Genomic DNA, 15,949 nt, shown 5'->3' with positions numbered 1-15,949 from the left:
ATAAGAATCAAGTTTCTTAGCTTCGAATACATTGGAATATATATTATACATATATATATTTATTTATACCTAAAATTTAAGCAATACTTCATGCTACTTGCTTTTAATAAAAAGCATTCCGATCGTAACACTGCAAGTGTGCCTACGACATGCTGACAACCAAATGGAGATGATCGATCGTTATGTGACGTGTGAGAAAAGAACACTTTGGATTCATTTAAAATTTGTTGGACTTCAAAACCCCAACAGTATTTGCCACGTTTTTGGAACTACCTCCGTTTCTGTAACTAGCGACGTAGGAGGAGCCCTGGGGGCTGCAGCGGTACCGTCCTCGGAGCTCAGGCCGGCTCGGCGCGGCACCGCCACACGCCCCAGCCGCAGGGGACTGTCCCACCGCTCCGCTCTTTGTAATTTCTTAAGGCATTGTTCCTCGGACTCCAGAAAACCCAGCCACAAAAATCCACCAGAGCAATAAAAATAAAGGCACAAACTTGCATCTTCCGATGGCTTCGAGAAACTCAACCCTCCCCCAGGCTCACGTTCCTGCTTCTGTCCAGTTCTGCTTTCGTGAAAGGTTCGTCCACTCGTCCCCGCCTGCCGCAGACCCCGCCACACGCCGCCACGTCGCAGAGGCAGGCCAGAGCCGTAGAAAACTTTCTCTTTAAAAAAAATAAGCTACAAGATGAGTTGAGTGGTTTACACGGAGACTGTGAAATTGTGGGTAATAATCAAACTTTAAGCACCAGTTTTAATCAAGTTTTTTTGTATTATTAGATCTTTGATTTTCATTTTCTTTTCCTCATGTCACCTGGATTCGGCAACTGTGCCGCCAGCGGCCGCGGGCTGCTTTCTCCCGCGGCATCCCGGGGCGGCCGAGTGTGCTTGGCTTCCGCGTCTGTGCGTGTGCACGCGCCGGCGTCTGTCCCGTGTCCGTGAGCGGCTGCCATGCCCAGGCTGTGCATGTGCGTCTCGAGACCCGCGGGTCTGGGCGGCAGAAAGGCTTCCCGCTGCTGCTGCGCCTGGTGTCCCCTGTGCTCCAAGAGAGCACGTGGTGGGACTCAAGCGTGACACGGGAAAGTTTCTCGGCTGAGCTTCAAGACAGAGACGGACAAACAGGAGAACAGCGGCTCCGGGAGATGCTACAGGGGCGGCTCCTCCTCCATGGGCTCCTCCTCCGGTCTGGGGGGGCGGGGGCGGGGGGCACAACGGAGGAGAGAGAGAACCCAGCAGTGCGTTAAAGGTGACACACTGGCCTTTGGCAACTGCCCTTCCGGCACGCCTGCCGCCCCGCGGTGTCCCTCCCTGCCGCAGCCCCAGCCCGCCACGGCCTGCCCCGAGGCTGGGCGCCACCAGGCCCACGCTGTCCAGTGCAGCTCACGTCTGTCTAAGGGGCATCTACACTGGACAGAGGGGGCCGCGCGGGCCTCTTTCCAGAGCCAGATGGGGACACCTGTGGTCCCTCCCTTCCCCGGGCGGGGCCAACCCTGGCACACTTGGCCGGCCGACCGTGTTGAAAGCTTGACCGCCTGCAGGACACGTCACTGCCCAGCGGTACCCGCAAGCCCGCAGGACACGTCACTGCCCAGCGGTACCCGCAAGCCCGCAGGACACGTCACTGCCCAGCGGTACCCGCAAGCCCGCAGGACACGTCACTGCCCAGCGGTACCCGCAAGCCCGCAGGACACGTCACTGCCCAGCGGTACCCGCAAGCCCGCAGGACACGTCACTGCCCAGCGGTACCCGCAAGCCCGCAGGACACGTCACTGCCCAGCGGTACCCGAAAGCCCGCAGGACACGTCACTGCCCAGCGGTACCCGCAAGCCCACAGGTCGGGGCAGACGCTCACCTCTTCTCGGTGGGCTTCACGCCCACGGAAAGCGAGGCCATGGCGGTGACCGTCTCGGCTTCTTCGTTCTCGCACTTCTGAGCCTCGAGCAGAGAGTGGCCGACCGTGGAGGGCGTGCGCTGCAGGCAGCGCCAGTACTTGCCTAGGGCAGGGAGAGCGGCTGAGGGACCGCGGCCCGCCGAGGTCTCCGCAGGACCCTGGGCCTCGGGACCTGGCACTGAGATTTAGAGACAGAAGCCAGGAGCCGCACGGCTACAAACTCACAAAAACTGGGAATCTCTGGAAATGTTTCTGCCTCCCAAGAGGAACAGAGTCTTCCTGCCAGCAGGGCCACGCAGGACCGAGGTGGGTCCCGTGGGGCCTGGCCCTCAGCACTCACGGGCCCTCCTTGCCATGGCGGCGGGACGGGGCTGCAGGCTGGCGGTGCTGAGCCCTCCCGGCTGTGGGAGCAGGGGAGCCGGGTCTCCTGCCCGACGCTGGCAGGTGCTGGGAGCAGGGGGTCACTGCATCAGGCCTGAGCACAAGGGCTGTGCCCAGAGGGCCGGCCTGTGCCCGCTCCAGGGCTCTGTGCAGGAACCCAGTGCCCCCGTGCAGGGAAGCAGGGCGCAGGCCTCTGGCTTCACCCGCTTACGCCGATGGTCTCGACCATTTGAGTCGTCTCAAAGGCCTGCGACACACTGGCCTTGTGATGGGGACAGGGTGTGACAGATGCACCTGAGACAGGTGTGCTGGCTGAGTCCCCTCGCCACGTGCTACCCCCGGCCCCCAGGACCTGCCGCCCGGGGAAGTGCTGCGAGGGGAGGGCCTGCACCCTGCTGGGCTCCCTGCAGGGCCGGGGCTCCCCGAGCTCAGGGCATGGGCTTCCCTGGTTCAGGGGTGAGGCCGTGGCCACCCCTGCTGGCGGGGACCTGAGGTAGGTGACTGCACCGAGGTCGTCTGGGCCTCAAGTCTTTGGGGCTGTAAGAGGGAGACGATGAAATCCTCCCAGCAGGCCGTGGGGCCCAGCTGGGGCTACCCGAGCTCTCTGTCAGCTCCCCACGTGCAGACACAGCCAGGCCGTGTCACGCAGGCCTGGGAAGCGGCTGGCAGTCACCGTGGAGCGGGGACAGGGACCAGGAGGGACGCGGTGGAGTCCTGCCCCCAGGAGCACCGGGCCGGGCAACTTACTGTGGATCTCCACGACCTTCTCCATGGAGCGGACGGCGTTGGCGTTGGGCCTCTGCTGTAGGACCTTTTCCGGGAGCGGGTCAAGCTGCAAAACACACGGTGGGCGGACGGCACGTCAGCGTCCTCCGCGCGCCTCCAAACGGGGCGTTCGCGGTGGCGCCTGTCTCCCGAGTGCGGTCGTTTGTTGAGTGCATTTGCCCACAGAGAAGAGAAAATAACCTTTGAAAGCCAAATGTGGCTTTGGTATTTATTATATAAATATTTTACAAAGTTGCTGTTTTCTTTAAATTTTTTTTTAGGGGACCATAAGGTATATTCGCAGGTTCCATGCTCCCGGGAGGGGCGGGTGGGATTTGCTCGGCAGATGCTATCTACGCCACAGGGTCACACGAGGGGAAGTGGCTTCTGCTTTCTGCAGGTGTCACTTTCGCGTTGCTGGCTTCGTATTAAGAATGCTCGACTGTCCCCTGATCTGGGGCTGATGGGAGGGAGGGGCCCAGAGCTGGAGCCTTCGCAGCACGTCTCTCCCAGCTCTGGCCGCAGGTGGACGGGAGGTAAGTGTGCGAGTGAATCACGGGGAACAGGACACCCAGATCACAACGTTTGACTGAAACAGATCATAAACTCAACGAGACCGTAGAAAGCCCTAAATAACTGAGAAAGCCTACAAACCCTGGGAAATACGCCGAGTCCAGAACAGAGCGGGGCCCGACCGGGGAGGCCCAGCAGTCCCGCGGCAGATGCCGGCCGTGCAGGCCGGGCCGGACGGCCACTCTCAGGAAGGGGCCAGCGAGAACAGACGCACACACAGACCGACACCTTTCACACAGAGACAAACGGAAGGAAAGTTCTAGTTGCGGCTTTGGCTCTGGGTAGCAGTTAAAAGACAAAGTCACCCTGAGACTCTGGCTGGCTCTGGACGCTGCCAGTGGCCAGCTGCTGTTCCCAGCTGTGGGCTCGCCGTGGCCCGACACCACGCAGAAGCGTTTGCGCGTCCTCTGGTGAGCCCCGAGTCCCCAGACCAGGCTGCAGACGGGCGCTGCCAGCTAAGTCCCAAGAAGCACACGTTCCCAGTCAGAAACCCCACACAACACAGACGAGAGCCAGCAGGAACCTGGTCGGGAGGACGACACGGTTTCCAAGTCGCTTTCCGGTAACCGGACGCGGGGCTCCCTGAGACGCGGCCCCTGCCAACGGCCGAGACAGGGACGACACGAGAGCAGCCTGGGTCCCCACAGGACAAGGGAGGGGGCATGTCCAAGGGTGCACGGCGCTGACGTGACAAATCAGCCCCTGGCCAGAGCGGGGACAAGCTGAGCAACGAAATAAATAACACAGTGACGAGCACGGTCCGAAGTACAAGGTAGGTATCCGGGGGTCACATGTCTACACACCACTGGGGCGAGCAGACACGCCATTCTTAGAGAAGAATTTCAAACAATGAACGCCTGCCCCCGGCGGAGCCTCACATGCACCCTGACGCTGGGTGCTGGGTGCTCAGGGGCTGAGGGGCCAAGGGGCCTCTTGTGGAAAGAAGTCAAAGGGCGACTTCATCGTGGACAAAGCTGACCGACGCTGCTCTGGCAGGCGGGTCGCGGTGAGCCGGGCGGGTCGCGGTGAGCCGGGCGGGTCGCGGTTAGCCGGGCCGCCTGCAAACCATGCTGACAGCGCACAGCCGTGACGTGCCAGCGGCGCTTTCCTCCTGGGATCCTCCCCAGTGCACAGCTCTGAGAAGACACTCAGACGTACACAGGGCACAGCCCACAGAATACCCACCAACGCACCTGACAGTTGCTGGAGTCGTGCACAACGACGACGGACCATCATCGCGGAGACTGAGGACACAGAACGACGAAATGCAAGGTGGGACCCCATGGGACCTCACAGAGGAGGGCAGCTGTGGCGGACCGGTGAGTCCCACGCACGGGAGCTCAGCTGACAGCCACAGACCACCGCGGCTCCAAGCTGTGCCCAGTGACTCCGGCTACTAACGCAAGGTGTTGGCAATAGGGGACATTTTCTGAGAGGTTTGTAGGAACTTGGGTACTAGCTTTGCAACCTTCTCTAAATCTAACACTACCCAAAAATTAAAAGTTTATTAAAAATACAGTTTTAACTTAAACGATACAGTTATTAAAATGATCAGTTATGAATTATAAAGTAAACATGTTGAATATATATTAAAAATAAAAGAAAGATACTTACGTGTGATGAAAGAACCTTAGATTACTGAACCTGACCTGGAAGATTTGAGACCCTAATCTGGAGGGGGCCGGGGCCAGGGCCGCCAGATTTAGCAAATAAACCGTCAGGACTCCTGTTAAATGTGAATTTCTGACAAACAAGTGGCTCCTCAGCATCGGGGTGTCCCGTGTTTAAGCTGGTGACCCTAACGGGGCTGCGGCCCAGGCCTCCGTTTGCCCGGGGAGGGTGCTGCCCACGTGGGGACAAACGCTCCCATTTTCAAGGGTCCCTACTGAACAGAAAGAGGGGACAGGCCGTGAGTCTTCAGACCCAGGAGGGGGACGAATGGCACGCAGGGACCCTCGCTCGCAGCACGGGGGGCGAGGAAAGCGCTGCAGAGACCGGGGCGAGCTGAGCATGAGATAAGGGCAGGATCAGTCTGGAAACAATGTCACCGAGCCCCGGCGGGGGGCCGTGCCCAGCGCGGCACAGACCGAGGACTCGGCACAGAAGTCCTGGGCCTCAGGCCGCTGGTGAAAGACACCTGAGAGCCGGGCGGGCGCGGTGGGGGCGGAACCTGGGCCCCGGCAGAGCGGCAGACAGGCGAGGGTGGGACGGCCCCAGTGTTTGGCACGAGGGATTTAAGGGAAAACCACAGCCGGGGGGACGGCAGTCACTCTGCAGCAATAAACCTCCAAGTCATACGGGTACCATGACTTCAAATGTCGATATTTAGTAAAATGGCTTTAAGATGTCCAACGTAAAAACGGAAACACGGAAAGAAGACGCGGGTAAATGTTCCATCACGGGGGAGATTGCGACACGTCCTCCTCAGACCTAGCCGACAAGCAGACAACAGTCAGTCAAGGAAACCAAGACACGAGCCCCTCGGTCGGCTCAGTGTAAGGCACACATGCGGAGCTCTGCAAACAGACGGCGAAGACACAGTGTTCCAGGCACGCGGAACCTCTGCACGCGGACCACGCGCTCGTCTGCAAAGCAAGTCTCCAAGAAAATAAACGCCAACCCCATCTCCTTTTCCTACCACCATGCGGTCTATTAGAAACTGATCGACAGAGAACCACGAGCCCTTACGTCTGGAAATTTAAAAACACGCCAACTCATGGGTCAAAGAAGAAATCATCTCAGAAATTAGGAAATGCTTAGAACTAGAGAATAACGACCACGCTACCGCTCTTGAGCATGAGACGCAGCTGAGCACTGTGTCGGGCTCACAGCAGGAAAGAAGATGAAAAAGTGAATATTCAGCTTAAGAAGTTAGCAAAGATTATAGTCATAAAGAAAGAAGGAAAGAAAATACACAGAAAAGCAGACATCAGTAAGTCTGGGAAAGAAAAAAGGATACTGTAGCTGAAAACGAATCTTTGAAACGACTCATTAAACGGACAAGCTCTGGCAGCGCTGTGGACAGCAGCACCAGGAGTGAGTGGGGCCCGGCCGCGGGCACAGCAGGGGCGAAAAAGGCAGGGAGACGACACTGTCACTTCTGCCCATAAATCTGAGGACCTGGTTGAAAGAAATGAATTTCTGATAAAATGTAACTTTTCAAAATTAACTCAAGAAGGAAGAGAAAACTTGAATAGACCTATAACCAGCAAAGACACTGAATCAGGAATTTGAAATCTGTCCCCAAAGGAGACCTGCGGCCAGGAGAGTGCTCCCAGTCAAGGAACGGACGATCTGGTCTTGCCGCCACTCCTCCAGGGGACAGGATGAGAGACGACTCCTCCTGCCCGCGTCCCGCCCCCACAGGACAGCTGTCCCAGCGGCTGGACTGACCTCGTTCTCTCCCTGCCCCGCTGGTTCCCAAGGATGACAGAGAACACGCTGGGGACGCACACGCGTGGGAGAAGGAGGGAACCGGCCCCCCACCCCGAAACAGGAGAGCCTTCCCTGCGGCAGCCTGGAGGGTCGCACGTCCCAGGGTGGGGTCCAGCCCGGCTGCCTTCTGTGGGAACGTGCAGACGGGACCCCGTCTGTCCTGGCGCTCCCCTGGGCCGCGGGGTGCCGTCCCGACGACCCTGGGCTTCTGCTGCCCGCACCGCCCATCTGTGCGCAACGAACTCGCTTCGAGTAACACACCGCGTGTGCGTGTTCTGCCTCCCGCCTCAGACAGACCTGCCTCTCACCCTGCCTCCCCCTGTCCGGCTGTCTGTCTAATTTACCCCCAAGAACGAATGAGAAAAAGACAGTCCAATAACAAAATGCAAAGACACGAACTCCGCAAGAAGAGAAAGCCCCAGTGGCCAACAGACAGACGCAAGGACGTGCAGCCTCAGTGACGACGAGGCCCTGGCCGTGGGACCCTCGCAGAGGAGCCACCTCACCCCTCCCCACGGGCAGGGACCACGCGTGGGCACGTCGGTGCTGCTGGGGTTCGCGCCCCGCACTGCGCGGGAGCAGAGGGGCAGGCGCTCTGCAGAGCAGTCTGACGCTGTCTCGGCAGGGGACCAGCACCTTTCCTGGGCCACCACTGCCCCTCCGGGCTGTTCACCTTCGAGCCACAGTTGCCCAGCTGTCCCCAGACACTGTGCACAGAGGTCCCCACGCTCTGCCTGCAGCAGTCAAACCTGGAGCAACTGCCGTGTGTCCCAGACAGGACGGAGAAGGGGGACTCGGTGGTCAGTGCTGGAAGTCACGGAAGCTGCTGGACAAGCACGTCCTGTCCCCTAATCAGCCATTTGCTGAGAGAGGCGGGTGGGGACCGAGCTGGGCTTGTACACGCTCCTTTACAAAGGGGACCCTCAGGGACGCGGCGCCATGAGGACGTCCCCTCTGTGTGCTGGCTCAGCTCCCTCAATGGTCCATGCCACGGGGTGGGCTCCACCTGGCTCCCAGGGGGCCGGGAAGCTCCACCAGCCTGGGCGGGACAGGAGCGACCCCGCCCCACGCAACAGCCCCTGCCGGCGAGGTGAGCACGTGTGTGTGTGTGTGTGTGTGTGTGTGAGCATGTGCGTGTGGTGTGTGTGTGTGTGAATGTGTACACTCGAGAGGCTGTGTGAGCGAGCGTGAGTGCGTGTGTGGCGTGTGAGCGTGAGGAGCAGATAGGCGTGGGGCGGGCCGCTGGCTCTCGCACCGAGCCAACTCAGTGTCCACCCCCACAATTGTTTTTAAGAATTTCTGCAGTTTTTTCAGGTCCATGCCTTTCCCAGAGGATCAGAACATGACGGAAGAGCTAAACCGCGGGAGGAAAAGCTTGTCAACGCCACGTCTCACCTGTGCTCCCTGCACGGCCCCCACGGGTCCCGCATGGGCTAAATGCAACGGTGGCATCTGACCCTGAAATACCACGCGGCTAAGCAGGAAATCGGCCCCAACAGGAAGCTGCCTTGGGCGTGGCCTCTGGGAGGAGAGCGGGTCTTTCCATAGCCCTGAGGGCAGCCGGCCGCACCCCGGCCACCATCTGCACCCCGGCCACAGTCCCCACCCTGGGCACCATCCGTACCCCAGCCACTATCCCTACCCTGGCCACTGTCTGCACCCCAGCCACCATCCCTACCCTGGCCATTGTCTGTACCCCGGCCACCGTCCCCACCTTGGCCACTGTCCCCACCCTGGCCACTGTCTGTACCCCAGCCACCGTCCGGGGCAGGCGTTTGGCGGGAGTCGGTTAGAGGCTCCACACGGTGCCATGTGCCCGACTCTGTGGCCTGTCTAAACGGCAGCGGGTGACACTTTCAGGTGACGTTTCACGGTTGATTGTCACCAACAGTTGCAGATAACTCAACATTGAAACTATGAAATAACATGGGGGCTGGGAGCAGGGCCGGCTGCTCGGGGGGCAGCAGAGACGCGCGACACACACCCCGTAACTCAGCCCCAGCCCAGCGCAGGTCCCTGCGGCTGCTGCCACCGCAGCTGGCGGCGCGGCATGTGCGGCCTCGTCACCCGGCACCCCGTATATCAACCTGCATCAAAGGCCGCGGGCAGGGGACGGGGCTCAGTCCAACTCCCGCGCATTAAAGAGATTTTTAAAGAGACCTTGCTAAAGCTCGTGCTTCCTGCTTTTTGAAGTGCTGAAGTAAAAGAACGTTTTCTTGCTGGAAGAGCAAACCCGTCAGGAAGCAGGGAAAGGCTGAGTTGAAAGCTGAGTTCTCCGCTGTCACTTTGAAATAACTCGCTGTGAGAACCACACGGCTGCGGCACGGTCTGCGTGCACACGTCACTGCCTTTTAACCACAGCGGAAAGGGCGCGAGACCACCCGTGTGAAGAGAGGACGGGGACAGTGTTTTGGACACTTTAAACGGCAGCCTGGTATGTCACTCACGCCTGTCACCAGCCACCTGCCAGTCGCAGGGGAGCCTCGGGCTTTGATCTCTTGTCATTTACACAAAAACCAGCACCGTCGGGACCGGCAAAGCCTGTCGGGAGGGAACAGCCATCCTCTGCTGTCCCCGTCCACCCTTGGCAACGCTGGCTGCGGCCGGCTCTGTGACCCGCAGGCATGAGCCCAGGGGCTGCAGGACGCCACGCACACCCCTGGCCAGATGCTCCCCTGGCGCCCCGAGCTTGCCCAGCGAAGCCTGTGCAGGCCGTGGCGCACGCAGGGTCCTGTGAGCCTGCACTCCGGCTCACCTCGCCTGGCTGCTGGCCTGGGACACGCTCATGCGTCACTGTCCTCCGAGGAGTGGCTGCAGGGCCGGCCCTGGCCGAGCGGGCAGGGATGCCACAGCCGTCCTCCTCACTGGGTCCCTCGCGGGAGACACACGGGGAGCCCCTGTCACTCTCGCCCCTCATGCTGGCGCCCAGGACGCTGCCTTGCCACCTCTGCCACACTGCGGGCTGGTGGGCACAGCCGTGGGCCTCGTCCTCCGTCCTCGGTGCCTGCCCTGTTAGGTCAGGAAGGTCACGGCGAATAACGCTGACCAGAAACAGCACCAGGTCAGAGCCCTGCGTCACTTCACTGAAGACCTTTCTGTCACTTGTCCCACAGAACCTGGCTGGATGCAGCCACATTTCATGTGTCTCCACAAGCACCTGCCTCAAGGCCCCGGCCGCCTCCCTGGCAGACGCTTGTCAGATGTGCTGCCCGGCACTCGGAGGCCGGGCACGGCAGGTGTGCGGCGTCACGTGCTGCACGGCAGGTGTGCGGCGTCACGTGCTCGCTCTCCCAGGACGATGTGGCCAGGGGAGGCCAGAGCCTGCCGCTGCCTCAATGTCACCTCACTTTCCGAGGGCCGATGGGGGCAGAAACGCAGGTTTCCCGTAAACCACTGAGCACCAGGACATCGCGGAGCAGCCCAGTCACCCGTCTGCCAAGAGTCTCATCTGACAGGCCAGGGAGGGGAGGTGGAGTCACGTGCCTCCTTCAGGTGTGGACCCCGCATCCCCTTGGCAAGGGGGGATATGCCTGGACCCTGGGCCCCTCCCTGATGCCCCTTTGGTGGCCGAGTGATCTGGCCATGTGGCCCTCAAGCTCTCCCAGGCACGGGCAGGCTCATCGTCCCTAGGACCTGCGCCGAACTCCCCAGAAGGAACCGGGCGCAGCCGCCGTGAGGACCCCGCGCGGCGCAGGGACGGGCGCAGACCCACAGCCAAGGGCGTGGAAAGCTCCGGGAAGAGCTCGTTCCGGAAACTCGAGCTGGAAAGTGCCCCTCAGCTTTGTGTCACACACTGGAGACGCTGCCTGGGTGGGACGCAAACGTGGTACCCTGGCTCGGCCGCGCTGGAGGGGGCTCTCCCAGTGGCACTTTCTCCCCTCGCCCTTGAGAGTCCCTTCTCTCTGTCCAGGCCACAGCGTTCCGGACTCTGCCCACAGCGTCGGCGGGGACACAGCGCACAGCCCGCCGTGGCCTGGGGGCCCAGCACAGCAAACGGGCGCTCAGGCCCCACCCCGAGCCCCTGGCTGGGCCGTGTGCCAGCGAGCGGACCCCCCAAACCCACCCGAGAGCTCCCCAGAGAGACCGCCTGTCCACAGAGGACGGTGAGAGGGCAAGAAAATCGAACTTTTCGGGACGTGTTCTTGACGTGACCCACACGTGACGGGAAATGAAACTAAAAGCACCTTCGAAGCAGGGCCCTGGACTCCTCCAAGAGAGGAGGGCGCCTGCCGGTCCCTGCCCCGTCCCCCGGCCGTCATCACAGAGTTCTGCCAGACTCCCGACGCCCCTCCAGGCGGAGGCGGGAAAGCGTCCACACGGGCAGGAAGACCAACTCGCTCTCGTGGTTTTGGGCGCCGGGTGGCCGGGCCACGGCACCGAGCCCCTCAACGCCGAGTACTCTGCGCGGCTCTGGGGTCTTTGTACCTCGTTTCCCAGCAAAGCAGAAACACACGCTTCGGAGGCGTCACAGATGGCGGTCAGGTCGTGGCCGCCCTCGAGGGCCAGGACTACGCGGCCGCCCGCCAGGGCCATCAGCTGCTTCGTCAGGTGCCCGAAACCTGCAACGGGAGCGGAGAGAGGAGGGTGAGGCGGGCAGCGGTCAAGGTGTCCCAGAAACACAGCACGGCACAACAGACCCCAGGGCTGGGACACCAAGACGGGTGACAGGCCAGTTTCATGAACTCACTGAAGAACCTCGGTTTGGGGCTCCTTTTTGGATCTCTTTGAGAGCATGAACTACGACGTCAGTGCTTGGATTTGATGACACAGCAGCTCTGGTTTGGGAACGAGGGCAGCTGGGCCCCACCTAGAGGCCGCGTGCCACCTGCCCTCCAGGTCCCCAGAGGGGCACGGCTGCCAGAGCGTGGCCAGGGCCCGCCCCAGAGGCCCACTGGGCTCTGGTCATCTGATCTCTGCGTGTGTCCCCGCACTGCCCCCGAATCCCCCATAGAGCCGGGAACCACTCCCCGCTGACTAGTGGCCCTGCCAGGGCTGGCTGTCACAGACAGCCTGACGCAGGCTGTGGTCCCCGGCAGCTGCTGGGTGCTGGAAAGGCCATAACTTCCGGAACCCTCAGTCCTTCTCTATCTCATGCAAACACGGACTTTGGCTTCGAGGCCGTGAGGACTAAGTGAAGAAGCTCAGGCTCAGCTGTGGTGGTGCCCTGGGCCAGGCATGGCGGGACATCGCGCACAGAGGGTCTCTCTGCCCCTGCCTGGTCACCTCGCTGGCCACTAGGCCCCACCGCCCAGGGCCAGGTGAACTGAGTGGACTTGCGCTAGAGCACGGCCACCCTAAGGTCCCTCAGTGTCCTGGGGAAGCCCACACCCTCCCTACGTGAGGTCACCACCGCTGACGGGGGATGGGGCAGCTTGCTGGATGCAGGACCTCGAGGAATTTGAGGGGCCCGGGGATCCTTGGGGGACTCTGACACCAGGGTGCTGGGCAGCCGTGGCTGGGTGGGAGAGGGGACGGCCAGGCCTCTACGTGACCGACCCGAGGTGCTGATGCCAGGGGGTCTTTCCCTGTGATCTGCTGCGGCACAGCAGAAGCAAAAGGCGCAGCCACCGCTGGGCCATGCCGCTGCCGGTCCTCCCTGGTGCTAAAGGCTCGGCCTCTGCCTGCTGCAAACCTTCACCAGCATCTGTGTGTGTCCCGGGCTCCCTCCTCCAACTCCGCAGCCAACATGCTACCAGCTGCCTGTCTCTCCGAGGTCCTAAGGGCTGCTCGTCCCTTCAGCACAGCACAGGCTGCTGTCACAGAGCCGGGGCCGCACAGAGCGCGTGCGCAGCAGGGGGCTGCCCTGCCCTGGAGGGGCTGCACCACCTGGGCACCGGCACCCCGAGGAGGGAGCCTCGTGTGCCAGGGGACCCTCTCTCGTGGGCAAAAAGCACCCACGGCCTCTGGTCCGCAGCTTCCTGCTGCTCACGCCCCTGGGGATCTAGATGGCCCGGCAGCTACCACCGTCACCATCAGGTAAGGAAGGGAAAGGTGACTGTCCTCCTCTTGTTACGAGATGGGAGACCCGACACACGGAACACAAGCGCCCCAAACAGGAGCAGAAGCACAGAGTGTGGAGGGTGAGCCCAGCTCCCCGGCCTCGGGCCGACACTCACATTTGGCAGAGAGGTTGTAGCCCCCGAGCGGCGTGGGGTGTCCCTCCACAGCGTCGAAGCCTGATGACACCAGCACCACGTCCGGGGCGAACTCGCTGGCGATCGGCATGACCACAGCTCTGCAAGGGCAGGAGAAGGTGTCACTGCGCCAGCGGAGGACACAGGACACAGGCCCGGGAAGGACCGACAGGCGCCAACACTGTGGGGCTCCCCCGGTGCCGGCACGGCCCGGCTCCAGCCCAGTCGGCCGCTGGAGGCTGCACACGGCCGGCTGGAACCCGGAGGCTCACACTGGTGAGAAGGAAATTAGTGCAAGTGTCGCCGGGGCTCCTTGTATGGACGCCTTTAAGGTCCAAATCTGCAGGCCCCGACAGTGCTGGGGCGCAGGTGTCAGTGCCCTGCCCTCGGTGTGTTTTAGGGGAGACGTGGAACCCCCACAGCACCAGCTGCATTCCCTGGGGGCGCAGCCAGCGGCCTGTCCTGCCAGCAGCCCTCCCAGCCCTGCCCACCCCCACTCCTGTCCTCCCTCCGTCATCCTCCCTGCCCCGCCCCACCCCCATCCTTGCCCCTCGTTCCCCTACCCCCACCCCCACCCCCTCCCCGAATCTACCGCTGCCTCCTCTGCAGCCGTCCTCCCTGGCCAGGTCCTCCTGCCACCCTCTCTCTGGCCTGCATGGCCACTGTGCTGAGCCATCCCCCTGCCCTCCCCGGCACAAGGCACGTCTCAGCCCAGTGTGTGGCTGCCCTGCCAGCCCTGCCCGGGAGCCCAGGTGCTTCCTCACCCCCCAGGGCCCCAAAACAACACGCCCTGACATGACACGCACACGCCTGAAGGTAAAGTGAAAAGAAACGACACACACTTAAGATCGTCAAAGGAAAACTGATGACAAATTTAAGAGCACCAACCAGAAAATGTAAACACCGAGTAGTTTGTGGTTAAGGTGTATCAGGGAAACAGGAACATAGTCTACCTGAAAAGTGGAAAAACACACCAGGCTACAACCTACGATGACATCAGCACGTGCTGTAAATACGCGCTCCACGTTGTCACCACACCAGGAAGTCAAGCGGGTTCCTGTGTTGTGTGAGCTGATTCACTGCATTTAGAATGAGTGACTCTGGGGGTCTCCTTCACCCCTCTGTGGGCAAGGCGGGTGACCCATGGCCCCCCCTTTCCGGGGGAGAGTGGTGACCCAGGGAGCGAGGTGGTCTCACGGCTCCTGGCTCGCACAGGCCGAGCAAGGTGGAGCAGGAAGCCCGGTGGCCCGGTCCTCTCACGCACCACGACCCCCGCTGGGCTCCTCGCCGCCCTGTTGCCGGACAAGCCCACGTTTTATGGTCTCACCACCAACGTCCACTCACCCACGCCTGCCCTGAACCAAGTGGCTGCTCCGGGTCCCTGCAGCCTCCGCCAGCACACGCTCGCACACACGTGAACCGTCTGCGCCTCACTCCCCTTGGCAGGGATCCCCAGGGGCCCCTCATGCGGGCGTCCTGAACGCGTCCCGCCACCGGGGAGCCCCCAGAAACACGGCGGCTGAGGGGCGGCAGGGCCGGCCCTGAAAATCTTGCCTCGTTCAGTCTCTAATACGACAATGAAATTCCCTACAGACGTGAGCAAAGTTATCACCTTTGGCCAAAAGAAACAAAAATGCTCAAAATTAAATGTGACCCTTTTTAGGAACTGCTGTGCGTGGCAATCCCATTGAAGAATTCTGATGGTGGCAGAAGTGACAGACGGCTAAACACAGGGTGACGATCTCGCTGCCATTCCCTGCAGGATCGGCGGGGACGAGTCCTGCCGACGATGCCCAGGCAGCGGGAACGCCCAGCCCGATTCGAGAACACGCACTGCGGTTGGAAGGCCTCCCAGAGACGGCGTGGACGGCAGAGAAGAGCACGTGCCCGGAAACACGGCAGGACCACGTGGCTTCAGTCTCTCAAGACGGCGCCGAGAACACGGGCGCCAAGACAAGCACCACATTCACACCGCGGCGCCGTGCCGGCCAGAAACTCACGCTTGACCGACTTCAAAATGGGAAGTCACAGAGGACCCTGGGTGGCTTTTGAGCATTCTGCTGCTTTCGTCTTTTCTTTCTTCTGAGGCTGTGTCCAGGTCACACAACTTCCTCTGGAACTGCCTCTGCAGTAGCTGAAGGAAGTTCTTCTAAAGGACACAGCGTCTGTGCCCTGAGGCCACCTGTCAGGCAAACTCTCCCTGCCACGGCAGGACAGGCGGTAGCTCAGCCTGTGAGCAAGTCTGCCGGGACCTCTCAGCCCCAGCCTTGTGTGAAACCAGCACCGGTGACACGCCAACACGAGGGCGTCCCTGTGTTCCAGTATCATTTTGTTAAAAAACAGGCAGTGGGATTTGGTCCCTGGGCTGTGGTTTGCCAACCTGTTCCTCTGATCCACCCACACAACGTTGACGACGTCCTTCCACACGGGCCCCAGACGTTGACAGCTTTCCTTGTGCCCACTGGGACGGCCACAGAGCCACGGCAGCCTTGACAAACGTGAAGCGGTGTGTGCGCCGGGGCCGGTGTTGGCCGTCCCGCCGCGGGCTGGGCGCTGAGGAGCTTCAGTGGGGAGGTGGTGGGAATGCCACGGGACGGAGAGGTCCTTTGACCTTCACCTGACGGAGCCCGCCCTGGCACTCGGGCCCACACCCGTGTCACCACGCCCACGGGCAGCCGGGCTCCACGTCCACTATGACCAAGGTCCTGGGCCCACCCGGAAGCGGCAGGACCCGGGGGCCACCTCCCTGCCAACTGTGCCACTCCGGGTAGCCCGG

At 61.4% G+C, this 15,949-nt stretch overlaps 1 protein-coding gene across 2 annotated transcripts in view; it reads right to left on the bottom strand.

Moving 5' to 3' along the window:
- Positions 1-416: 416 nt before the first annotated feature.
- Positions 417-15,949, bottom strand: part of HDAC4 (histone deacetylase 4) — a 256,247-nt gene continuing 240,714 nt past the window's right edge. For both annotated transcript variants that reach the window (XM_069465509.1, XM_069465519.1), the window contains exons 23-27: positions 13,156-13,274; positions 11,465-11,598; positions 3,014-3,098; positions 1,847-1,988; positions 417-1,179 (exon numbers count right to left, since the gene is read on the bottom strand). In XM_069465509.1, coding sequence (XP_069321610.1) covers positions 1,140-1,179; positions 1,847-1,988; positions 3,014-3,098; positions 11,465-11,598; positions 13,156-13,274 — 520 coding nt within the window. In that variant the 3' untranslated portion in view covers positions 417-1,139. The remainder of the gene's footprint in view (positions 1,180-1,846; positions 1,989-3,013; positions 3,099-11,464; positions 11,599-13,155; positions 13,275-15,949) is intronic.

This window comes from Eulemur rufifrons, chromosome 1 (assembly GCF_041146395.1).
Source record: "Eulemur rufifrons isolate Redbay chromosome 1, OSU_ERuf_1, whole genome shotgun sequence".
NCBI lineage: Eukaryota > Metazoa > Chordata > Mammalia > Primates > Lemuridae > Eulemur > Eulemur rufifrons.
The sequence above is the reverse complement of the archived record's forward strand: the minus strand, read 5'-3'. Positions and strand labels throughout refer to the sequence as shown.